The sequence below is a fragment of the Cotesia glomerata genome, linkage group LG9, assembly GCF_020080835.1.
Source record: "Cotesia glomerata isolate CgM1 linkage group LG9, MPM_Cglom_v2.3, whole genome shotgun sequence".
Taxonomy (NCBI): domain Eukaryota; kingdom Metazoa; phylum Arthropoda; class Insecta; order Hymenoptera; family Braconidae; genus Cotesia; species Cotesia glomerata.
In genome coordinates this window covers 4126237-4153418 of record NC_058166.1, presented here as the reverse complement: position 1 = coordinate 4153418, position 27182 = coordinate 4126237, and the positions used below count along the sequence as shown (strand labels likewise).

The 27182-nt window shown below is 27.8% G+C and overlaps 1 protein-coding gene across 2 annotated transcripts in view; it reads right to left on the bottom strand.

Moving 5' to 3' along the window:
• Positions 1-2328: 2328 nt before the first annotated feature.
• The window catches only part of LOC123271216, a 353707-nt gene continuing 328853 nt past the window's right edge, over positions 2329-27182 (bottom strand). For both annotated transcript variants that reach the window (XM_044737478.1, XM_044737479.1), the window contains 2 exons: positions 10311-11713; positions 2329-3683 (listed from right to left, as the gene is read on the bottom strand). In XM_044737478.1, the coding sequence (XP_044593413.1) occupies positions 2647-3683; positions 10311-11706 (2433 nt within the window). In that variant the 5' untranslated portion in view covers positions 11707-11713 and the 3' untranslated portion in view covers positions 2329-2646. The remainder of the gene's footprint in view (positions 3684-10310; positions 11714-27182) is intronic.

The following is a 27182-nucleotide window of genomic DNA, read 5'->3' as shown; positions in this document are numbered from 1 at the left end:
TAAAATGCAAATTCCATTAAAATTGGAAGAGTTTTTAGCAATTTTTAAACAAAACAAATTTATTCGCGAAATGCAATAAATTAACCGGTAATCCCAGTAATCAATTATATTAATATTATAATTACATTTAAATCTTAGGGAAAATATCGATGACATTTAAAAAAATATTAACTATTATATTGATTAATAATTATTTATAATGATTGATGATTAATGAGAAAATAGACAATATATTGTGTTATTTCACTTAATGATTGTAAGCCGTAAAGTTAATGATTATAATTAGAATTATGTATTATTATAATTGCTATTCTATACTTATTATTTGTATTTGTATTGTTATATTAGAGCGAGCAATAAATCATGTATATCGAACACACGTAGCGTTGATTGCGCGTTTATGATAATAAAATTATCTACTTATACATCAATAATAATACTAATGATAATAATAATAATTATTATAGTAATAGTCATTAATTTATTGTACATTTTAAGTGTTCAAAAATTTATGTTCAATTATTGAAACTAAATGTCGAATTAATTAAAAGGTTAATAACTAATTTGTCATTGTCATTTGTATTTATTCTGTGATTTTACATCAATGGAATATCAAAATAATACGTTTAATATATAGTTATTTACTAAATGTGTACTGTGTAAGAGCTAATGGCTTAATGAGATTTATTGCTCATCCCAACATGATTAATCTTAACACTCGCTACCGAATTTCATTCGTTTAATCATAAAAATAGGAATATTGTTTTTTTTTTGTTCAGAGAAAAAATTTTTTTTGAAAAAAAATTCATTTATTGAAAATTTTTTCTTAATTGAAGCAATAAAAATTTTTGAAAATTTTATTTTTTAATTGAAGAAATGAACATTTTTCTCACAATTAAAAAAAAAAAAAAAATTTTACAGTGAAAAAAAATTTTTTTTTGAAAAATTGAACATTTTATTGATAAAAAAATAATTTGTTGAAAATTATGAATTTTATTTCTTAGATGAAGAAATAAACATTTTTTTTTACAGTTATTTTCTTGTTATAAAAAAAAATTAGAAATTATAAAAATTGTAAATTGTAAAAAAATTTGTATTTCTTCAGCTAAAAGATAAAATTGATAAAAATTTTCATAAAATAAATTTTTTATTAAAAATATGCTCGCTTCAAATGAAAAATTATCCCAAAAATTAAAGTAATTTTTTGAGATTTTTCTTTGTTCTAAAAAGTTATAAAATTTTCTTTGACTTTACATTGGAGGAGCTGATTTTCAAAAGGGTATCTTTTCATTTTTTTAAAGATCAGTTTTTTTAACTTTCAAATATTAATTACTTCGAGAATTATAAAGCACTTTATAGCTAAGTTAAAAAAAGTTAAATAAAAATATTTATAATTGAAGATAACCAGTTTTTTGTCTCGATTAATCAAAAATGAAAAGATACCCTTTTGAAACTCCTCATTGAGAGAAAAAGTTAAAAAAAAAAAAAAATGAGCAATGTAATAAAAAATAAATTTTTTGAAAATTTTATTTTTTAACTAAAAAATCTCTCAGTAATTTTTTAGTTAAAAAAAGTTTTTTAAATTTGGAAAAAATAATTTTAGATGAAAACTCGCAAGTTATCTATTTAAAATTTTTTTTTTCCGAAAAATTATTTTTTTCAAAAAAATTGTTTTTTTTAACCCTTCAGGACGTGGGTGATTTTTAGTGTCTCACTTGCACTGCAGCGACATCCATTATGTTAAATGTTGTTGCGTGAGAAAAAATCTCATAGCCCATGTCCTGAAAAGTTTAAAAAAAAAAATTTTTCTAAGAAAAAAAATTTTTTTCCAAAAAAAGTTTACTAAGAAAAATTTTTATTTCTTCAATTAAAAAAATAAAATTGAAAATTTCAACAAATTAATTTATAATTTCAAAATTGCTAATTTTTTTCAAAAAAATTGTTTTTTTATCAAAATTATTTTTCTTTAAAAAAAAACTTCCAAGAAAAACACTTTTTTCCAAAAAAATTTACTGAGAAAAATTTTTGTTTCTTCAATTAAAAAAATAAACTTAAAAATTTCAACAAATTAATTAATTATTTCAAAATTGGTAATTTTTTTCAAAAAAAATTTTTTTTTAGAAAAATTATTTTTTTCTAAAAAAATTTACTGAGAAAAATTTTTATTTCTTCAATTAAAAATTTCAATAAATCAATTTATCATTTCAAAATTGCTCATTTTCTTTTTTTCATTTTTTTCTTTCAATGTGAAGTCAAAAAAATTCATGTCTAATTTTTTAAAAACTAAACTTTTTCTTTCAATGTAAAACCATTTTCCAAATCTCAAAAAAATTTGTATTTCTTAAATAAAGTCAACCAAAAATAAAAAAAAACTTAAATTTTCCAAAAAAAATTTTTCCTCCAGTCAATGGAAGATCACAAAAAACCAGTTCCTTAATACAATCCTCCCTACCAAATAATTAACCATCAAAGTCTTTTTCACAATTGTTGTTCTGCGTGTCGAAAATGGAAGACCAATACCCCCCATCCCTTAATAATAACAATAAAAAAAAAATCTGGCACACGTTAATTAAACTTTAAAAAAAGGCACTATAGATCATCGACGAAGACCGAGTTGCTCTTGACTCTCCGCCGAGACCAAATAAATCAGACTTCTGTCCCATCCTCGCCCTCGTCTTCGTAGAGGGGTCCATTGTTGGACTTCTTCTTGGGCTTGGGAGGAGGCCTGGGAGGTATTTTCCTGCCCAGCGTGCTGGAAGTGTTGGGGGAGGAAGACGAGGGAGTAGTAGGAGTCTGTCCAGGCGAGATGGTCAGCGGAGAAGAAGATTCTCTTCTCGCGCGTTTCTCCATTTCATCTGGAAGCTTAGCGAACCATTCTGGAGCTCCTTCGGGCGCTGATCTGTCCAAGGGATGACCCGAGCTGTTAAAAATGTTGGGGGTGCTGCGCTGGATCGAGTGGAAGCGCGCAGAAGGCGGCAAGCTTGTTGGAGTTGATCCCGGCGGGGTTGGAGTGGATCGCGGGGGTGTTAGCGGTGATAAGGGAGTTAAAGCTGGAGCTGGAGTCGGTGTTGAAGCCTGAGGCTTCGCTGATGATGACGTTGGAGTACTGGGCAGCGGTCGCATCCTCATCGACGAAACAGGCTCGGGACTTTTGTTAATTTTGTTCAAAGAAAGCACCGAGCTGCCATCAGCGGTCGTACGCGCGCCCAAATTGTCGTAAACTGGCTCCAGGTGATCTACTGGAGAGCTAGGGGGTCCGCTGCTCCAGCTAGGTGCTCTAGGGCGCCGTGGAATCGTCACGTAACCATGCCGAGGCATTACAGGGTGCACTGGAGAGTAGACTCCTATTTGTCGGTTTAAATTGTGCGGAAGAGTCTTAAATGCTGCGGGATACTGCCCAGAGGAGGGCGAAAACCCTCGCGGTGATTGCTGCTGGGACGGAGACTGCTGGGGGTGCGATTGATGCTGGTAGTGCGTTGATGAACGCGTGTCGGGGAGGGTTGACGATTGGCTTGTTGGAGATGCACCCCGGCCGCCGGAAAAGGCGAGCAAGTCCGGGGGGTAGTGACGGTAAGAAGCTCCGCGTAAGAGTGTTGAGCTATCGATATGAGGCTCAGGAGTCGCGCGGGATCGATCGTCTAGCATACCTCCCATCACACCGATTATGCTTCCCACGCCATCAGCTGTGAAGGTTAAAAGATAAATAATATAATTGGTAAAAAAAATAAATTTTTATCAGGCTTCAAATATTGACCAGGCAGCTTTTTTTGGAGTTATACTTCTTTAGGCGCGTTATGAAAAAATGATGAGAGTGAATTTTTATGATGCGCGCGCAGCACCGTCACACGAAAATTTACATGTTGAAGATGGTTACAGAATAGAATTAAAAGTATATATTTTTTTAAATGACTAAGTTAACTCATATACACTGATAGAAGGATTTCTTAGTATTTAAAAAGATTTCTTTGTATTTAAGAAATCATTTCTTAAACATCATTTCTTAGTATTTAAAAAATATTTCTTAAATACAAAGAAATATTTCTTAAATATTAAGAAATATAACTACTAAGAAATATTTCTTAAATACTAAGAAATATTTTTTAAATTCTAAGAAATGATGTTTAAGAAATGATTTCTTAAATACAAAGAAATCTTCTTAAATGCTAAGAAATCCTTCTATCAGTGTACAGGATAGTTGCAAAGTATCCAACGAAACGTTTTTATTTTTAAATTCGATAGAAATACCATTTAATATTATGAAATATATTATTCATATTAGTAATCAATTCTAAAAAATGGTCAATTAAATATTTTAGTTTTTATTTAACTTGATAATAATTTTTTTTTAATTAATATTTTTTCAAAAATAATAGTAATTTCATGAATTAAAATATTTGAACTAAAATATAAATATTGTAGTACCTATATAATATTATATTAAGGTATCTTTTTATAGAGTTCATAATTTTTCAATACAGACTTAATCATTTTGTTTATCGAATATAGTAATTCTATTCATATTTTTTTAAATTTATATTATAGACCATTTTAATAATTTTCCGGAATTTTTTTGGAAGCAAAATCTAGTTTCGTACTACAATATTTGTCTTTTAATTCATGTAATTAATATTATTTTTGACATTATTTATTAAAAAGATATTATCACTAGGTTAAATAATAAATAATGAACTATTTTATAAGAAACATATATTTTAAATAAATAATTAATGATACTAAAGTTAGCCGACGTTTTTAATTTTTTGATTTTATTTTTAATAATTAAATTAGAACAAAAAAAGATTTTTAAAAAATTGCACTTACAGTTTTTGAAGTTTTTTTACAAGTGAAAATTTTTTTTTATTTTTTTGTAATCATTTTTTCAATAAAAAAAAATTCTAAAAATTTTTATACGTCAGCTAACTTAATTTTCATAATAATTAAAATATTTTATAATTATCGATTGTAAACTATTGATACTTTGCAGCTCCAAAATTAGTTGATTTAGAAAAAAATAATATTGAATTAAATTCATATGATAATTAATGATTTTATATTTATACGGTATAGCTAAATTTTTACTATAATAAAACCTATTTGATTGTTTTTAACATTTTTCTTCGATCATTTTTGCATTTTTTTTCTTTAAAATTTTTTTTATTATGTGCCAAAGAAGTATAACTTCTAACGCGTGCACATAAGTACACACACCATTTTTTTTTTTTTTTTTTAAATTAATTATTATTATTAATTATTAATTCAAAAAAGATAAATTGATATTTAATTGTATATTTAGGATGTAATTATTAGCGCAAAGATTTTTTATTGAAAATTGAAAATAAAAGTTCAATTTTTTTATTTTACGGTGAAATTTTGGAAATATAAAAAAATTTTTTTAATGAAACTTGTCCAAATTTAATTTTATTAAAAATTGTGTCATAATTTTTTCTTAAGATCAATAAAAAAGATGCAATTTAAAAATTAAGATTTTTATGATTAGAAATAATTTGAGTTATTTATTATGAATCTTGATTGAGAAATTAAGTTAGTTGTCGTGGTTAAGGCATAACGTCAGAAAGTTTTAAATTTTTGTATACTTTTTAAGGACATTATGATACAATTACCCTAAAAATTTGAAGTCGATTGACCACCTATAACCCGAGATGAATTCAATTAAAAATTGGATATTTAACATTGATTGCATACGCTTTCTGCAATTCTGTACCAGTTTCTTAGTTATAAAAAAAAAAAACTAACTGTCAAAAACTTTAAAAAAACGGACAGTTTTTTAATGTATTTGTTGTGAGTTTAAAAAAAAATAAAAAAAATTTTTTGACCGTCTAATTATTTATAAATAACGGATTAAAATTCAACAATTTATAAAAAAGTATATATCTACAGAGTCGGACAGAAACAATTGTATGAGTTGCATCTCCACGGGTACAATCTTACGAAAAAATTATGAATTACTTAGCTACAAGCTCATATACTTTTGCAGCGCGTATAATCTTTAATTTTTTAATAATACTAGAAATGTGGATAGCGCGCTACGCGCGCATCTTAATTTTAACCAGTAATGAATCGTTGAATCACAACTACCTTAATTGTATATTTAATTTGTAATTATTAGCGCCAAGATTTTTTACTGAAAATTGAAAATAAAATTTCATAATGAATAGATTAATTTTTGATTTTATGACGAAATTTTGGAGTTAGAAAAAAATTTTTTGAATAAAACGTTCAAAATTTAATTTTATTAAAAGAATTTCAATTATAATTTTTTCTTAAGATCCATTAAAAAGCCGCAATCTCAAAATAAAGATTTTTATAATTAGCAAAAATTTGAGTTATTTTTTATGAATCTTAATTGAGAAATTAAAGTGAAAATATTGGCTACATCAAAAATATTTTTGAACAAAAGTTCCTTGTGTTTTTTTTCATAGGATCAATAATTTCACCGTTATTTCAAAAGTAAGATTCATAATTATCATAAAATTTGAATCTTTTATTTATGAATTTAATTTCGGAATTATAGCGAAAATATTGATTTTTTTTTAAATCATAAGAAAGATTTTTTATGTAAAATTAAATTTTTAACAAATTTTATTTCATAAATTTTTGTATAAGACTAATATTTTCGCTGTAATATTAAACATTTGAACCATTTATTTCCAAATTCCAGCAAACATTTTGGCCCTAGCAATTATCAATCTTTAATTATAGTTTTAATAAAAATTTGCGCAATTAAATATTTACAGTTGTTAAAAAAAAAAACCAATAAAAAAAAAGTTATATATGTTAAAAAGTTTAAAAAATTAGTCATTAGAACCTTGCCGAGTTTGGTAAGCACATTAGTGATCAATTTATAAAAAATTAAATTCTTCATATTCTATAAAAAAGTATTTGTCAAAAAAATTATCGAAGATTAATTATCAATAATTTTTGTTAGAAAAATCATGTTAATAATTGAAATAATACTCTGGTCAACAATTGGTGTTGTAAATTATCGAATGTACCTAATATTAGTATGGCTATGGCCATTGATTTAAATATGAGTACTGAAGATGATATTGTATCAGAATACAGAACCACAACAATACTTCAATTATTAACAAGTCAGTGAATAGATTACCTAATTTCGAAGCTATTATAGATTAAAAATAAAAATTATTTATAAGTCTAGTAAGCATAATACTACTGGTCAGTATTTGAAACATAGGCGGTCAATATTAACTGCGTAATGGTCAATATTCGGAGTTATCGGCTGTAACGTTAATTATTACAATTTAATGTTTGTTATTATGTATTTTACAAACAAAAGTATTATAGCTTGTAAGTTAAAACTATAAAAAAAAAGGAAAAGACTCGTTTCAGCTCATAAACTCTTCCAATAAATTTACGAATAATGTATTTATGTTAATTTTATCTGAACTGGTCAATATTTGGAGCCTTAACCCTAATATAATTAAAATAAAGTAATTTTATTTGTGTGTAAGTGTGTTTTTTTTAGTGATTTTTTTATGAGGCACTTTACCAGTCATTGAATTTTTGTTTTTATAAATTTTAAGTTTTAAAGCTCTATTTTAAAAAATTGAATAAATAAATAAATAAAAATCAATAAAAAAAACTCACTAGCTACTATACTAAGCTTATATATAGTTTTTACATGACTAGAAAATTAATACGCGTATTGTGGCACGCGCATCGATCATAAAATGATGTAATGATCGATTGATGTATTGCATATAAATACTTTTTGCTAGGTAATTTATGCTGTTCAATGAACCTTCAGCAAATCAGGCTTATTTCTCCTGACTTGAACAACTTTATTACGTAATTTTATTTAAAGGATCTCTGCAATTTCCTTGTTTAATTATACTTAACTAAATGAGTTTATTTTTAAGCATAAAAAAATGTTGGATAAAACGCACTTCTTTAAAAAATAGCTTTTTTACGGCTATCATTTTGTTTTTAATCAGCATATAATTTAATACTAGAAAAAATTTAATCTTGGATAAAATAAGCATTTAAAATAATAAAATTTAATGAGGATAATTTCTTTTTTAAATGTTTAATCTGTTAAAATAGCAAAAATAAATTCTTATTTCAAGCACTGAGTGATATAATTTTGAAAGAAAAATTTTGAGGAATTAAAACAAGCATTTACTTATTTAATAAAAAATTTTACTTTACATAAATAATAATTGAGTTTTAAAAAAAAAATTTTTTTTCTGATTTTTTGTAGAAAATTATTGATCTTTTTAAATTAAAAAATTAATTTATAGATTAAAAAATTTTTATTCATGGCTGCTATTATTAAAATTATGTAATATTTAATGATTCTGAAATTGAGAGACATTTAATAATTTTTTAGAATTTTATAATGAATAAATAATAACAATAAAAAAAATATAAAAAGTTTTTAGATGTAGAAATTGGAGAAAATTGTGAACGCAATTTTTAAAAAATAATTAATTAATTTTTTCAATACATTTAATAATTTTTTAAAATTTTATAACGAATAAATAGTATCAATAAAAAAAGTATACAAAATTTCTAGATGTAGAAATTGTATTAAATTATGAACACAATTTTTAAAAAATAATTAATTATTTTTTTTAATAAAATAAAATTTCTGCTAATTTAATAGTCATAATATTTATATAATTAAAAAATTTCAAATTGTTCAATATAATTTTTTAAAGTGAACTTTTTGGACCGTTTTTTTACAATTTTTCAAAAAGCCATTTTTGTAAAAAAAAAAAAAATTAATTTGTTGAAAATTTTGGTAATTATTTACAAGTGGGGTCATGTTAAATTTTTTTTTTTTTTTGATCAAATTTATCAATTTTTTTTTTCAAATTGTTCGTTTTTTTATGTGCTTTAAAAAAAAAATATATCAAAAAGATAAAATAGAAATTTTATCTAAAAACATGAAAGCCAATTTTTTCCCAACTTTTAAAGTCAAAAAAGATATCTAAATCTTTATTTTTTCCTTTCACAACATTTTTTATCATAAATACGCCGTAAAAAAAAAAAGTTTTAAATGATCCCACTTATAAATAATAACCAAAATTTTAAACAATTTTATTTCTTAGCTGAAGAAATAATAATTTTTCTAAGTAATTTTGTTGTTAAAAAAAAATTTTTTTTAATTCAAAAAAAAAAGAATTTGCGAATTTTAATTAAAAATTTTCTCTTCCAAATCTAATAAAAAATTTTCTTTGAGTAAAAATTATATTTTTTCTTGGAAATAAAAATTTTCACCAAATAAATTTATAATTGTTCATTTTTTTTCAAAGAAATTTTATCTTTCATTGTAAAACAATTTTTTCTAAATCAAAAAAATTTTTTTTTAACTATAGAAAGTTAGTGTAAAAAAAATTATATAAGGTAAAAGACCCAGTTATTGACACTGGCCTAGTTGTTTGACACTTGCAATTTTATTCTAATTAAAAAAATAAAATATTCTCAAAAAATCAATCCTATATTATAAAATAGATGAAAGTCTTGAAGTTAGTCAAAGGTCGAAACTCGCAAAAAACGGGCCACGATTCATTATTGGTTAAAATTTAGGTGCGCGCGTAGCGCGCTATTCACATTTCTAGTTATCTTAAAATTTATAATTCAAAAATTATATTTATAAATTTATCAGAGTTGATTTATTTTTTTTTAATTAAAATAAAATTGCAAGTGTCAATAACTAGGCCAGTGTCAATAATTGGGTCTTTTATCTTCTTTTCAGTTCAAAAAATAAAAAGAATTTAAAATTTCCAAAAAATAAATTTCTTATCCCATAAATTTTAAACAACTTTATTTCTTACCTGAAGAAATAATAATTTTTTGTAAAAAAAATTTTTTTTGATCCGTAAAAAAAGAATTTTAGGACAATTTGTAAATTTTAACTAAAAATTTTTTCTTTTAAATCTAACAAAAAATTAACTTTGAATAAAATTTAGATTTCTTCTTAAAAATAAAAATTTTCATCAAATAAATTTATAATTATTCATTTTTTAAAAGAATTTTTTTTTTCAATGTAAAACAATTTTTTCCAAATCAAAATATTTTTTTTTTAACTAGAAAGTTACTGTAAGAAAAATTATATATTTTCAGTTAAAAAAAATGATCTAAAATTTCCAAAAAATAAATTTCTTATCCCAAAAATTTCAATTTTTTTTTCTCAATAAAGAAGTTCGTTTTACCCACTTTTATCCAATATAAATGCAATACATAAAAGCATATATACAAAACCTTAATCTAAATAACAAACTATAATTTAATATCGCATTTGGTAAGAAAGGCAGTGTACTGACCGAAAACAGAATCGTTGTCAAGCAGCGTGCGATTAAGCTCAGTCATCTCAGTGCCATGAGACGTAACCGACGGAGCTTCGTACCTCCTGGGCGGTTTAACAACAGGATTAATCGCAGTAATGAGTGATTTCTCTTGTTCCCCCAAGCCATGGTGCTCCAAAGACGTGACATCGGCACTTTTTTCGCCCTCGTGTCTCTTCTTCCTCCGCCAGTACCACGTACAAACAGTTAAGAAGAACAATAAAAATATCAGCATCGTGACACCGAGCCCCAGCGCCAACGGTAAGCTAATTAAGCTCGTTTTCCCGCTGTCAACATCACCCGCAATAGCCAGGGTGAGATTTCTCTCAACACTTCCTCCAGGGCTCTTAGCGATACAAATATACTCGCCCTTGTCGTAGGGAATCACGTCTGTTATCGTTAAGTTCAACCAATCGTGGCTGTCCAGTAAATAGTAGCCGCGATCGCTGGTTTGTCGCTTCGTTGAATTATTTAAGACACGTGACCGATGGACCCAGGACAATTGAGGCCTCGGTATTCCTAAGGCATGGCACCACATTGTAACCGTGTCTCCAACTCCGATTTGTGGGTAAGCGCCTATTGAAAGTATTTTTGGACGACAAGCGAATTCATTAGAATCAACTTCGTCCCATCCTTTACCCGCTAGCACTTCAGGAAGAAAACAAGTTGTCCCTTTTGTGTACAACTTACGCTCCAGTGTCCAATTACGAAATTTCTTCAAATGACAATTACAGTGCCACGGGTTGTTCCGTAATTCAAGACTACCTAATTTAGGTAGGTTTTCAAAGGTCGCGAGCTTAACGCTCGTTATATTATTGTCATTAAGCGCAAGAGTTAGCAGTCCCGGGAGATTTTTAAATGTGTTTTCTGCAATACGTTCCAGACGATTTTGCGATATTTCTACGCGCTGCAAATGCTCCAGGTCGTGGAACAATCCGTCGTCGAGTGACTTAAGGGAATTGTGATTAAGCAAAAGCACCCGGAGTTTCTGAGTCTCGAGAAATGTTCCTGGCATCAAATTCGTTATATGATTGCCTGATAAATCAACCTCGATTACTATTTTTAATCCGTTGAATGCTCCGGAGTGTATCGTATGGATTCCGCAATGTCGCATTACTAGCTTGTGGAGATTGACCAGACCCACCCGGGTAAATGCACCCTCTTGGACGTGGCTTATGTGGTTTTGAGTCAGGTCCAAGTTTTGAGTGTCGGGTAATAAGTAGCTCGGGATGTGCGTAAAGTTCTGCTGCGTACAGTCCGCGGTTTTTTTTCCTGAGACCCATTTACACTTGCAAGGGGGTCCGCAGTCCCAAGGTTCCTGGCTGTTACTCAGTCTTAACAGGAGACTGATAAACAGGAAGCTTGACAGTCTCATGATTGCGCTGAAACAAAATTTTATAATTATGTTTTTTAATTTACAGTTGCTGGGGAGATTTTAATTTAGATGCTTGATTACTTTGGTTTAAATTACTTTTAAGAGTTAAATTAATTCTAAGTTCTTAAACGGGAAAACTGACACCATTTTTTTTGGTAATTTAACGAAAATATTCAAGTTTTTTAATAACGAAAAAATTTTCATTGTTTTTCACACGGAAAAAAGTAAACTGTAATAAATAATAGTCGATTTATAATAAGTAATTATCAACTGCTAAAAATTACCATTTCAAACAGTAAAATCGTGATTTTAATAATCACTTTATAATATTCATTATTTAAATGCTACAATTTATTCTTTACATGGAAGAAAATACTATTTCAAACACTAATCGGCTCGGTACTTCTGAATAAAAGAGTAAAAATTTTGTGTTACCAACTCTTGATTAGACCAATAATCACATATGGTTGTCCTATATGGTTTAACATCCCACCTATTGAAATGGAAAAGCTGAGAAAATTTGAAAGACAATGTCTGAGAGCTTGTCTGAACATGTACAAGACACCTGACTCAAATTACACCAAATACTATAGTAACCTCACACTCTTAAACTTAGCTAAAATAGAGCATATCGACAACCATATCATACGTCTATGCCGCAATCACTTCGCTAGTGCCTCCTCCTCCACAATAAACAGCTTAATATCTGGTCCATTTTACTCACAACCAGCATATTTTCAAATAGCAATGAAGTCGGGATTCACTCCTCCCGAAATATTCACTTACTTGGACAGTCTGGGCTACATACAAGACTCAAACAGTATACCCCTAATATACCACGTCAAAAGAGGTCCCAACACAAAAGGTATTACTTATGACCCAAAAGCATTATCATTCTTAGACCTGAAATACTGCACCTCAATACCCCTCAAAGATACAACAAATAAACCTCATTCCCGCAAAGAGTATCAGAACAAAAACAGTTCACTGTAAAAAAATCGCGCCAAGTCCACGTTCATAAGACTATTTTGAAAAACAAAAATTTTTTTTTTTTCTTTACAAAAAGATATAAAATAGAAAAATTAAAAAATCCAAGTAACCGATATGATTGTATATGATTTTCGGAAATTAAAAAAAATTTTGTTGTAAATTTAAAAATTAAGAAAAAAATTTTTGAACGTATTTAGTGTGCGTGGTTGCAAAATATTTTACTTTTCATGAAATTCGTAAAATTTATTTACTAGGACTTTAAAAAAATTGAAATACACAATGACGCACACCAAGTACGTTCCAAAATTTTTTAATTTTTCTATTTTATATCTTTTTGTAAAGAAAAAAAAAAATTTTGTTTTTCAAAATAGTCTTATGAACGTGGACTTGGCGCGATTTTTTTACAGTGAACTGTTTTGTTCGGATTTCAGTATTTTTTGTAATTATAATAAACATTTGCAATTGGTACCAACTTAAATCTCAAGTTGGCTGCATTTTTTATAGCAAACTATCCCCTTGAAGCTACAGTTTATGTAAAAATAATTGCAGCGCACCCTGGCGGGTGTAGATGCAAGCTGTGAAATTTATTTTTTTAACTGTAGTTTCCCATCTATTGGACTATTACCATGCATTCTCGAATTACTTAGTCTGTGGCATGTCACTTTTTACATCGAAAAAAAGTCAGGATCGAAATTTTTGAGCTTGCTATAGTTTGTGCTGATAAAATTTAATAATTTAAAGTAGATTAATTGTTATAATCGAATATAATTAATTGATATCAGTAAAATAAAGTATGAATTACTGTTATAATATAAAATTTAGGAACAAGAAGTACCGTAGAATTAAATAAAATTTTGCAACCTCGAAATACCGTTCTGCTTACAGTAAACACACTCGGTAGTCTGGCGCTCCGTTTACAACGGATTTGAACGGAACTTGGCGCCAGATTCTACCGAATATGTGGATTGGTGGCTCACCTAATCACAAGTTCTTTTTATTTAATTGTCTTGTTGTTCTCTTTTAATAGCTTTCTCTTTCTTTTTGTCTTCTTGTTCTATTCTATTATTATGTTATATTTTTTAATTTTAATTGTTGTTGATTTAATGTCTCTCATGTACTATTCTAATAACGTAAGCCTTTTTTATGAAAATCAAGTTTCTTTTTTAGGCTAACTAGTATAAATCATGTATTAACACTTTATGTATTTAACACAATAAGAATAAGAAAAACTATATTATTTACTTCACTATGTACAGCCCCTGAGGCTTATCAGGTATTAAGAAATATCATTTATGTTATCCTCTATGAGAGCCCGTATGGGCCAGGTAGACAATTTATTTTAAGTAACAGGTCTTACGTTTATACCTGTGTATTATGTTTATGTCTATGTATCGATGATTAAAATAAATAAACGCTTGAATAAAAAAAAATCGGCTCGGTACCTGCATTTCGAACGAGTGGGACCAGGGTTCGATTCCGGCGCGCACCAATATTTTTCAATGATTATAAACTAAGAATATGTGAGTTTCATTGCCAACCCCTGTACCGGTCGGGTTTTATGTGGTTTTCCCATATAGTTATGGAGGTAAAATGTCATTATAGAAGTACCTCCATACTATTTAAGACCGTAATGCAAATGCAGGTACTGATTATAACACGTAAGTCGGCCACAGTCGCAGCACATGTGTGTCGGGCATGAAAGAAAAAATCCCGACATGTAGGAGGGTGGTGACGAAAAAGTGGTTGAGAGTTATAATGACGGGGTTGATGATTATATTGCGGAGAAAAAAGTGGTGAGACAATAATTCCCCACCCTCCCTTGTAAAACACTCTACAGTGATACAAGTAAAACCATCCTCAATTATTATTTTATTTGGTGTAACTAAAATTATTTTAGTTGATTTTCGACCGTACTGAAAACAAGCATCTGAATAAAGCTAAATAAAGCTGATTTCTAATTTAATAAACAATAAAGATGGACGTAAAATTAACGACTAATTTATACATACCAATTTTTTAAAATAGACGCTTAAAAACTTATGAAAAGTTAGTATTCATTTGACTCTACCGTAACGCATTGACATCCTTTTTTAGATTCATTTTATTATTTCAGTATTACACGATAACTATAATCTACAAAGTATTTATTGTTCAAGAAATCTTAAAACTAGAAACTTTTAAACTTCAAAATGTTTTTTTTTTTTTTTTTTTTTAAATTCCATGCAACTATTGTTATTGTAGATAAAGTATTTAAAAAATGGCTAAATTTATGGAGTTTTAATGTTCCCGCTTTTTAACATATTTTACCAGTAGTGTACAGTCATAAAATTGGATTCAGATAAAACCACTAGAGAGAGGTCCGCAGCTTGATCCTATCGATCGTTGAGTATTTGACTTGTAAATTCAGAGCAATGCAACTTAGATATGCGCTGAGTTTTCGCAAAAGAGTTTGTACTTTCTTTGGCCGTTGAGTTCTGACGAAAAAGAGAAATAACACGAAAAAAAAAAAAAAATATATAAAATAGACCAAAACAAAAAAACTCAAAGAACAAAAAATATAAATATATGTAGACGGAGATATAAAAGACAACCTGGCCAAGCGAATAACTCTTTGATGTCATTTTTTGGAACGTGTTTTTTTGAGAGGTATTCATACTCTGCTCCATTGGGCTCCTTTGAAAAGTGTTATGCTGAACGATGTACCGATAAAACTACTTAACTCTTATCGCATTTTTTTGACAGTTTGCCTTTTCGCGGGAAATAAAATATTTATGAAGATCGCTTGCTTCGTATCTTTTAGATAAAGTCCCTTTAGTTACTTATAAATATTTTTAAAATATGCAGGGTTAGAACGCGAGTGATTGATTGCTAAAGTTAGCTTCGTTTCGCCTGTGTTTGTTATCACGCAATTTCTTGAATAATTACATATTTAATTGTATGTAGATGCTTTTCGTATTTTAAATAATTTTTTACTAATAAAATAAGAGTCAATGTGTACTACAAATTGTGTAGGTACACGAAATAAACTACACTGATAAAAAAATGACTTGATTCAAGAAAAACTTTTTTTTCAAAATGTCATTATTGTTTTAAGTAATTCAATTCTCTTAACTTAAGAAATTGATTCTCGAATCAAGGAACTTGGTTGTTTTAGAATAAGATATATACAACTTCACCCAAGAATTTCTTTCTCTTGGATTAAGATAGACGGTAATATTGGTTCAAGATATTACCGACATGTTCCAAGTATCGCGCGATTCTTGAATTAAGATATTATTTTACTTGTTTTAAGCATATAAATTTTTGTATTTTTGCTATTCTCTGTATTAATAAATATATTTTTCGGCATATAGAGAAATACAAATTTTTTTACTTAAAAGTTTTTTTCTGACTTAAACTTATAACATTATAAATAAAAAAATTTGTTCTTAAATCAACAATCAATAATTCTTGAAATGAAATAAAATTATTCTTTATTGAAGAGAATCATTTTTGAATAAAGAATTCAATTGAATCGATCGAAGATAATATAGTCTTGAACTAAGTAAAAATGTTATCGATCGGAGTGATTAGATCTCTCAATCCAAAAAATACGAATTCAAGACAAGAATTTCTTGAAATAAGACAAATAGTTCTCTTTAAAATAATATGCTTGAAGCACGAATATTTTTCTTGAATGAAGAAATTTTTTTTATCAGTGTACTCTGTAATATTTACAGAATTCAATATGTTATTTTAACATCGTGCACTGAGAGAACAATTTATTTGAATCAAATGAGACTCGTTTATAATAAAGAAATTTCTTATTTAAATTCCACCCACTAATACTTATTTGACACAATTAAATGAATTTATTTGAGACAAAGATATGGTTTATTCAGTGTAATTATTTCAATCAAATAGTTATTTGTTTATAGTTAACAAATATTTCTTTAATACTTTAAAATCATTTATTTCAGTCAAATAAGATTTGTTAACTATAAACAAATGTGATATTTTAATATCGGTAAAGGAATCATGCTCTGTAATATAGTAAATAATATCTGAGCTATTTATAGGGTTATGAAAACAATGAGGATGAGTTTATTTATATAATTTATATTGGGATATCGTCTAATAAACTAAAATTATTAGATCCGAGTTGGATTTTGATAGTTTTTTTTCCATTATTAAATTCAGCAAAAATTTATGTATACCCGGGAAAAAAAGTTTAGATCTGTTCTGATCAAATCAGATCAAATTCATCAGATCTGCATTTTGGCCAGATCTGTCCAGATCAAATTTGATCTGATTAGATCAAATCTGATCTGTTCAGATCTGATTCGATTGAAACAGAATTTATAAAAAAGTTTATAAAATAAAAATAATAGTAAAATTTATTTTATTTCTACTTGCAAATTATAAATTATGTATTTTATATCAATTTTCCGTGATTTAAAGTCGAATTATCGTTGAAAAACAATTTGCGATGTTGGGGATTCGAACCTGCGTCCTTCTGCATGTCAATCCCAGAGCGTACCATTCAGCTACTAGAAGTACCTGACTGAGTTACTTTTCAGATAATAGTGTAGGCGCTGTATTATCTTGTCGTAAAATTTTGAGGTCGATGTACAAAATATGATTACTTTATGAATTTTGACCCGCTGAAACCGAATATCGCAGTCATTTTTGCGAAATCCTAGGCCATCTATTGTTTATAGCCATTTGTTTAAACAATTATTTGAGAAATCATTTTTTTTGAGATCGGATATCTTTTTATCAATATTTTAGGCAATTTTGAGGTGAAAATTACTCTTATAAAATTTGCCGTAAGTTGATAGTTTCTGAGTTATAAATTTTTGAAAATTGAAAATTCTTGATCTTCAACAATTTTGATGATTAATTACAAATAAATAAATTACTTAGCACCAGGTTTAATGCACGTGATTGTAAAGAAGAATACTCAAAGTTTCTATTGAAACAATAACATCCGGTTATAATTTGTATTAAATAAAAAAAAACGTGATTAAAGTTAGTGCATTTGTAAGAGCTATTTATTAGAACATAAACTATAAAAAGTCGTACCTAAGTAGATCTGCTTTGATCAGAGCAGATCTAATTAGATATATCCATATCACCTTTATGATTACATATATTCATCAAGCTTGATCTGATTTGATCTAACTTGATCTGATCATATCTAAACTTTTTTTCCCGTGTAATAATCAGATTAAATTAGATCTGCATAGATCAAGTCAGATCTATTTATATCTAATTTTTAAAATAATTTTGATCAAACTTGATCTGGATCGGTCTAATTTGATCTGACTGGATCTAGTTTGATCAGATTAGATCTATTCATATCTACTTTTTAATTTCATTTTGATCAAACTTGATCTGGATTGATCTAATTTGATCAGAGTGAATCTAGTTTAATCAGAACAGATCTATTCATATCTACTTTTCAATTTTATTTTGATCAAACTTGATCTGGTTTGATCTAAGCAGATCAAATTAGATATGTCCATATCTACTTAGATCAAATCTGATCTGCTCAGATCAAATTTGATCAGAGCAGATCTAAACTTTTTTTCCCGGGTATATACAAAATTACTCAATTATAACAGGCGAGGATAAAGGTATTAAAATTACGATAACTCAAATAGCGACAGTAGCGACACAAACTTCTTATGATTTATTTCAAACGAGATTTGTTAAGTATTAACAAATCTTATTTGATAAATGGGCGAATTCAATCAAATAAACCAAAACAAAATAGTATTTGGTTGAAAATAATCCAAATTTATATGAAAGTAATCCAAATTTATTTGTAAATTTTACAGAATATTTGCTGTAAAATTTACAGACAAATTGTGTAAAATCTAAAAAAAATATATCTTATCTGTAAAAATTACATGTCTTCTCTGATAATTTTACAGGAACGTTTATTCCGTGTATAAAAATATAATGATAATGATGGTAGATAATAATCAATCTAAAAGAGACAAAATTCAGGGATTTAATTACCTTGTATGTTAATGGATCGAGGACATTGCGTGGCGAAGATTGAGGATATTGAAAGAGGAGAGGAGAAGGAAATACGTGTCTTGTATCTTCGTTTAATTTAGCGTGATGTCGTGAGGTCGTGACGTAAATATATAACGGGTGAAATTACGTAAAGAGATTTCTGGTAAATAAATTAGAAGTTGTTTATATGCATATACTTATAATACCGATGTATAAGGGCTTGTTATTATGTTTAACGGCAAATATTACTTTCAATGGTATCTTCTTACCTTTCATTCATATTTTTTTTACTTTTTTTTTTAAGTAATACTCATTTAAGGACCCTACAACTGTAAGACTTACTCATTTCCGCAACAACCCTACTCGGTTACTAATGGCCTAGAAAATACCTGTCACTTTTTACCCTTTTTCAGTAAATTAAGGCAATTAATACTGTAAGCGTGTTATGTATATCTTTTGATATAATAGAAGCACCGGTTTTAGATATCATATCATTATTAGATATATTTTACTTCATTTTAACAAATGGAGCGTATACAATAAAGTTTGGAAAATCTAAAAGTGTACGCCTTATAAAGCTAATTGATTTTTTAAGAAAAAAAATAATTGACTAATTACTGACAAAGTATTTTCTATTTTTTTTTTTTATTATTGGCGCCTATTTTTCTTGTTGTATGAGCAGTCTAAACAAATTTTTGAAGATGTAAGCTCATCCTGATGTTCTGCTCACTGAGACTTTTTATTTGAGTATGCACATGAATTTTTTGTATATTTTATATATATATATATATATATGATATTTCTGATATTTGTAAAATATATAAAATATATGAAAAATTCATGTGGGTATTCAAATGAAAGATCTCCATGAGTGTAGCATCAAAATCAGCTTATATATTTAAAAATATTATTAATCGACAAAATACAATCTCATTTCTTAATTATTAACATTTTTAAATATACTAGAAAATCGAACGCGCTTTGCGCGCTTCTGTTAAAATGTTTATTATCGACAATTTAATTAATCACTATTTTTACAAATTTAACTCATTATTAATGAGACCTGGAAGTTAGGGAAAAACAATTAAAAATCAAAAGAGAGCGAAATTCACACAATAATGCCTAGCAATAAAACAAAAGCGAGCAAATTCACGCGTATAATTAATGTTATAGCCTAGAAATTGAATTTCAAAACAAAAATAAGTTTGGCAACAAAAACACATGTGTTTACATCGAAGAACTCTGAAATTAGCTGTAAAATAAAATATAAAAAAATTTATTACTTAGTGCATTCGCAAATGTTGAAAAAAATTTTTAAAATAATAACCAAAACAATGAATTCGTACAAAAAAAAAAAGATAAAAATTAAGACACGAAATAAGACAAAAAATAAGACGAAAAGTAATACAAAATATGAAACAAAAAATAAAATGAAAAGTAAAGCAGAAAATAAGACAGAGAATCAAACAGAAAATAAGATAAAAAGTAGGACAAAATGAGTCATTAATATTTAACCGTTGCCATAATAACCGTTGCTATGGTAACAGTTGCCATAGAAACTGTTGCTATGGTAACCGTTGTCAAAGTGGTCACCATAGCAACGGAAAGCGATAACAATGAAAAAGTCACATCAACTTTTTAATACAGGATGAGCTCATCCTGATGTTACGCTCATCGAGACTTTTCATTTGAATACGTACGTGATTTTTTCATATATTTTATATACTGTATATAATAATTTTGTATGTATCATATATAATAAAGCGGCATGACGGCCGAGCGGACTAAGTCATTATCCCGTTAGTTCGTTCGTGTATCATGTCGTGAGGCGAGGGTTCGAGCCCCGACGGTTGTTAGAATAGTTCCAACATCAACCGTTGGGGGTCACTCCGGTAACCGACTTTTACTGGCATAGATTTTCTCCGTGGTTTCCCAATGTCACTATTCCAATAACCTATAGAAAGAGGTGAGGAATAGGGCGAATGCAGTACAGGAAGCGGAAGTCGGTCCACAGCCGCAAGAGATACGCAGTGATTATAAAAAGTTGAAAGATGGTATGATATCTATGTGCGAAAATCGAAAGATAATTGAAAGAAATTTAAACGCAGTATATAGAGGCAGTAGTAATATTGTGATGAAAAAATTGTAAAAGGCAATTTTTGCTGTTGTACAATGTAGCAAATCTATCTATATTGTATATAATAATTATGAAATACATAAAATATATAAAAAATTCATGTGGATATTCTCAAATGAAAGATCTCCATTAGAGTAACATCAAAATGAGCTTATATCGTTAAAAATATAATCAGTTGACAACAAACAATGTCATTTCTTAATTATTGACATTTTTAAAAATATAAGCTCATCCTGATATATCTATTAATATAATTGCTTGACCTTATTTTACTTGATTAAGTGCCGCCAGTTTTCAAATGAGAAAAATAAGAAAAGTTTTTTTGTTTTTGTACGTGTATTACAGTAAATTTTAATGAAAATTCATTAAAAAAAAAAAAAAAAATTACGTAAACTAGGCTATTGATATGAAATAGGGCACCAGTTCATTGAATTTTGAAATTAATAAAAAAAGCCCGGTTGGCAAAGTCAGAATTACCCACATCAAGCTGTGCTACATGTTCTTAAAGCTAAAAAAAATTCCGAAAATATGTCAAAATTATTTAAATATGAACCTGTATTCACCCCTGTATCAACATCCACTAAAACCCTCTCTTCTACTCCCAGGAGAAATAACAGGAGTGTTGAAGGTGAATATATTATTATTTCGTTTTTCAGCTACACTTAAGCTCTATAGGCTTGAAATTTACTAGGGATGTTTCCTTCGTTCTATAGACATCCATTGAGAAGGGGTTTAACGAAAACCAATTCGCAATAGTTGTGGAATTGAAGCGTCGAATATAAAAATCTTCCGAGTTTAGATTATAAATTTAACATACAAGATTTAGTACGGATGATCCTTATACTGTGAAGATATCTATCGAAAAGGAATTATACGAAAATCAACATCGAAGGGCTATAAAATGGAGGAAATACAAACTCTCCACTTTTTCCTCTGACTGCACGTAATAAAAAGGATGAGTGTATGTATTTGACTTGACGTCTCTCGAATATTTTTTTGTCACGTTCCATTTTTCTTCCAATTTTATGAACTGAATTTGTGACTATTTTATTGAACTTTCAACAATTTAATTATAAAATAGAGATTAGTTAATAATTAAGCATTTGAACTAAATGTTTTTTCTATCAAATTAATGTCTTCTGTTCGAATAATTACTCAAACACTGAGAAAAAAAATTTCTTTTAAAAAAACTGAACAATGTTGTACGAAGTACAGTTAGTTTCAGAATTATCGTGTTTAGAGGTTAGTGAAATTTGGGATAAAATTGATTATAAACTGATACCGAGGTTTGCTCCGATGGTTCGATATTGTTAAACTGAGCCATGGGAACTAACTATTCGGCCAAAACTGGCCTAAGGCTATAGACCCAATTGTTTGATATTGTTAAATGGAACCGTAGGGAGGTAATATTCAGCTGAAGTTACTACAATTAAAGAATTAGTTGTTTTTTTATAATTAAAGTATTTTTAAAAATTTTTGTGAAACTAATATTTTCAATAGACTTTTTGATATTTTTAAAAGATGTTTTAACTATTTCGACAATGGCGGTGTGTAACCTTTTCGTACTTTTTTATAGAATTTATCGATCAAGTCAGTTTTTAGGTAGATTTCTTTAGAAATCTATTTGTTGTAGCCCGTCTCATGTAATTTTAAGAGGATTTTGTCATAATCTGTTTTATATCATCGAGTAATGTCGAAAAATGGCATTAGCTCAAAAGTTTATATGTATAATTGATATAGTGCGCGATGTCAGCAGGATTGCGCCCACAGTTCTCAACCGATCTTTATGAAATTTTGTGGGCTCATTCTGTGGATCATTACTAAGATCAAGTTTGAAGATGAGCAAAATCGCTCGGTTTGTTTACGAGTTGTGGGCGTTCAAAAATTTTTTTTATTTTTAAAAAATTTTGAATTTTGTATATTTTATGGAAATAATTTTCCAGATGTAAAAGATAGATAAAATCTATTAAATTTATCTCAAACTTTATTTAATTACCTTCAATTTAAGCTATTATTTGTCTAGTTTTGATGATTTTTAAATTGATTCCGTGATTTTGGAAATTTGAAAAAATTTTTCAATGAACGTATTTCGGCCCTTTTTCTTTAAATAATTTTTAAGCCGTAAAAGTTAGCTTAAATCTATTAAATTTATTTCAAAATTCACATGATTATCTTCAATTGAGCTATTATTCGTCGACTTTTGATACTTTTTTCAATTTATTTGGTAGTTAAGATGATTAAAAAAAAATCAAGAATAAATTAATTTTTAGCTTTTATCATCAAATGCCTTTCATCTATTACAAATTCTATTTTTTAGGTCGATGTCTTTGAATATCTTTTTGTTATAGTTGGTCTCATATCGTTATTTGCAAAAATGTAATAAAAAATAAATTTTAGGACATAATTGCCTTTAAATAAGGTTTTTTTTTCAATATTTAAAAAATAAATCTACCAATTCATGTCGGGTGTGGCCGAATGGCGCTTTTTTCATCTATTTAATGAAATAATATTATTTTTTGGTCTTTTTTCATAAATCTATAACTTTTTTATAGTATGTAAGTTATTAAAAAAATAATAGAATTATTTTCTTCCGTCGATTTTTTTTTTTACTGAAGTAAACAAATAATAGGCGTATGATTAATGTTTTAAATTTGCTTAATGATAAACTTTTATTATTAAGGCGGGAAACTTATAATGATTTATCTTTTCTTTTAACTACATTCCAACCCTAAACTACGTTAATGCTTGAACTTATAAAACTATCGATACCGAGATTGAAAATTCCATAATAATAATAATAAAATATTTTCGGGATAAAAATTTAAAAATTCAATTTAAATCTTCAGTTATATAAATTTAGCGGTAAAAGAACTATATTTTTCAAAAATTAAAAATGACGCTCAATAAAATAAACAGGAAAAGTCCTTTATAATAAAAAATAAAAAAAACTGTTAATAAAATAATTTAATCCTTTGATTCCGGTAACTGAAAACATAAATAAAAATTTAATCACAGAGTTAAATATCGCGTTTGAAGTGCTGCCAAGTTCTCTAATATACATATATCTATGTATTTACATATTTATGAAAAAAAAATTTAACGTTTTTAACACGTTGTTACTACCTAGTTTCAAAAAGTTAAAAAGTGTAAATTCACTTTTACAAGTTACACGGAAGGTTAAATCTTTTAATGAAACTTTGAAACTTTAGAAGCGGAAGAAACTTCAAGAGGTTAAGATAAAATAATGATTCTATTTCCGACGAGAAATAAAATTTTGGACGAAACTATGATTTTGTAGCTAATTAATTACTGAGCTATATTGATATTTATATGAATTAATTATTATAATTACTTTATTATTTATGTTTGCAAGTGTTATCCTCTAAATAAACTCGTAGATTGAGGACAATCTCAGTTTTATAAATTGCTATTGACAGTACTCTTGGTATATTGTGTTAGTAAATGAAAGAAAAATTTTTTTTTCTTATGAAGATAAATTAAATCTTGTAATAATTTTGGCATTTAAGGGGTTACATGGGTTTCACGGTTTCAAAAAATCGATTTTACACGACTCATGATGCGAAACATCAGAGAGTGCTTTACGGTCGAAAAATTTTTTTCGCCTCATTTTAGCAACTATTTTTAGTATTATAGCCTTGTCAGTTCACGGAATCAAGATATTTTGCATACTATTGTCGAGATAATTTAATGGAGATTAATTCCATACTTTCTAAAAATTGATTTACTGCAATAGAAACGGAAAAAAACATCAAAATAGGTCAAAAAATTTTCCTGTCCGTCATGTATGAAACCCCGGAAACACTGTAACTTGTGAAAAAATCAATTATTTGAGTTAAATTTTTTTTTTTTAATTCTAATCGACGATTGTAGGTCACTGAATGTGAATGGTTAATTAATTCAGTGTCGTTTAATTACAATTAATAAAAAACGAAAACTACAAGACTGTATATCTATATCCGAACAAAAACAGTTTCACTGTAAAAAAAGTCGCACCAAGTCCACGTTCATAAGACTATTAGGAAAAAAAATTTTTTTTTTCTTTACAAAAATATATAAAATAAAAAAATTAAAAAATCCAAGTAACCGATATGATTGTTTATGATTTTCGAAATTAAAAAATTTTGTTACAAATTTAAAAAATTAAAAAAAAAAAATTTGGAACATATTTAGTGTGCGCGGTTGCAAAATATTTTACTTTTAATGAAATTCGTAAAATCTGTTTACTAGGACTTAAAAAAAATTGAAATACACAATGACGCACACCAAGTACGTTCCAAAATTTTTTTCTTAATTTTTAAATTTATAACACAATTTTTTTTAATTTCCGACAATCATAAACAATCATATCGGTTACTTGGATTTTTTAATTTTTTTATTTTATATATTTTGTAAAAGAAAAAACAAATTTTTTTTTCTTAATAGTCTTATGAACGTGGACTTGGCGCGATTTTTACAGTGAAACTGTTTTTGTTCGGATTTTAGTATTTTTGTAATTATAATAAAATTTACAATTGGTACCAACTTAAATCTCGCGTTGGTTGCATTTTTTATAGCAAACTATCCCCTTGAAACTACAGTTTATGTAAAAATAATTCCAGCGCACCCTGGCGGGTGTAGATGCAAGCTGTGAAATATCTTTTTTAACTGTAGTTTCCCATCTAATGAAGGATTACTATGCATTCTCGAATTATTTAGTCTGTGGCAGATCACTTTGCCCATCGAAAAAAAGTCAGGATCGAAATTTTTGCGTTGCTATAGTTTGTGCTGATTAAATTTAATGATTTCAATTAGATTAATTGTTATAAGTGAATATAATTAATTAATAACAGTCAAATAAAGTATGAATTACTTTTATAATATACAATTTAAGAAAAAAAAGTATGGTAGAATTAAATAAAATTTTGCAACCTCAAAATACCGTTCTGCTTACAGTAAACACAGTCGGTAGTCTGGCGCTCCGTTTACAACGGATTTGAACGGAACTTGGCGCCAGATTCTACCGAATCTGTGGATATATCCATGTAAAATTAACATGGATGGTGATATATCTATATCTATAGATATTATGTACATTTTATTCCACCAGGGGCGCTTGTGCAGTACCTTCCTACTACAGCTGTTTTTTCGGCAATTAATTTTGAACGACTTAAGTTTTTTTTTTTTTTTTATATTTCATAATTAAATGAGCATTATGAGTCGTGCTCTTTTGGATTTTCCAAACTTTTTTAACTTCCCACTAAGAAAATCTAAGATTTTCAAAAATCGGGAAGATATTCCCGTGTAAAAAAACTCGTCTTAAAATTGTCGTTTGTTTAAGATATTAAACGTGACACAAACCAAGACTATTTTAAGACTCTTTTAAGACGCCAAAAAAAAAAAAAAATTCGAGAGCAGATTTTTGAAAATTTGGTTCTCGAATTTGTTGTGAAAATTAATTTTTAGACGATTTTACGACTTTCTAACCGCAATATTTTTGAGTAAGATGTTTTTAAATTGAATTTAAAATTGTTAAAAAATTATTATCCGACAAAACTTTAAGACTTTTTTAAGACGTTTCGTAAACCTCCTATAACTTTTGAACAGTTTAACTGATTTTATCGCGGTCAGCGCCATTCGAAAGGGCTTGTCCAAACTTAGATTTTGAATACAATTTGGACCGATGGATTTCGAAAAATTTAAAGAAAACTGTAAAAAAAAATTTTTTTTGAAGTGGTTTTTTTGGAATAACTTTCAAACGGTTTTATCGATCAAAAACTAATCAGCTTTTAACCTTGAAAAACCACATCGATTTCCGCTAATCCGGTCAAAATTGGTTGATTCGTTCGAGAGATATCGTGCAGGAAAGAAAACCCAAAAAAAGTGTTTTTTTCGGAATTACTCCGAAATTTCTAGTTTAATCAATTCAAACTTAAAGATTCTTTATGAGGCTTAAAAAACTCCGTCGAATGTGGCCAACCGCAAGAAAATTGGTTGATTCATTCAAAAGTTATTGCGGTTTGAAAACTCAAAAAATAGTGTTTTATTAAACTCCTATCAGACTTTTGAGCTCGAAGAGCTGAAAAGCATAGAAAAGTTATCTATTTGAGCTCGGAGAGCTCAAAACAACATATAAATTGTATTTTTGAGCTCGAAGAGCTCAAAAACGTCATAAATGCCATTTTAAGCGCCCAGGTATGGAATTAGCGGGAAGTTGCAGGGATGGCCTTCAGGGTCAACCGTTTTCCTATTTTTTTGTATTATTAAATTTTACAACATCTCTAGAATATTGTCCGAAAGTTTCAAATCGATCCGAATAATAGTTTCGGAGATACAGTTTTAAAAA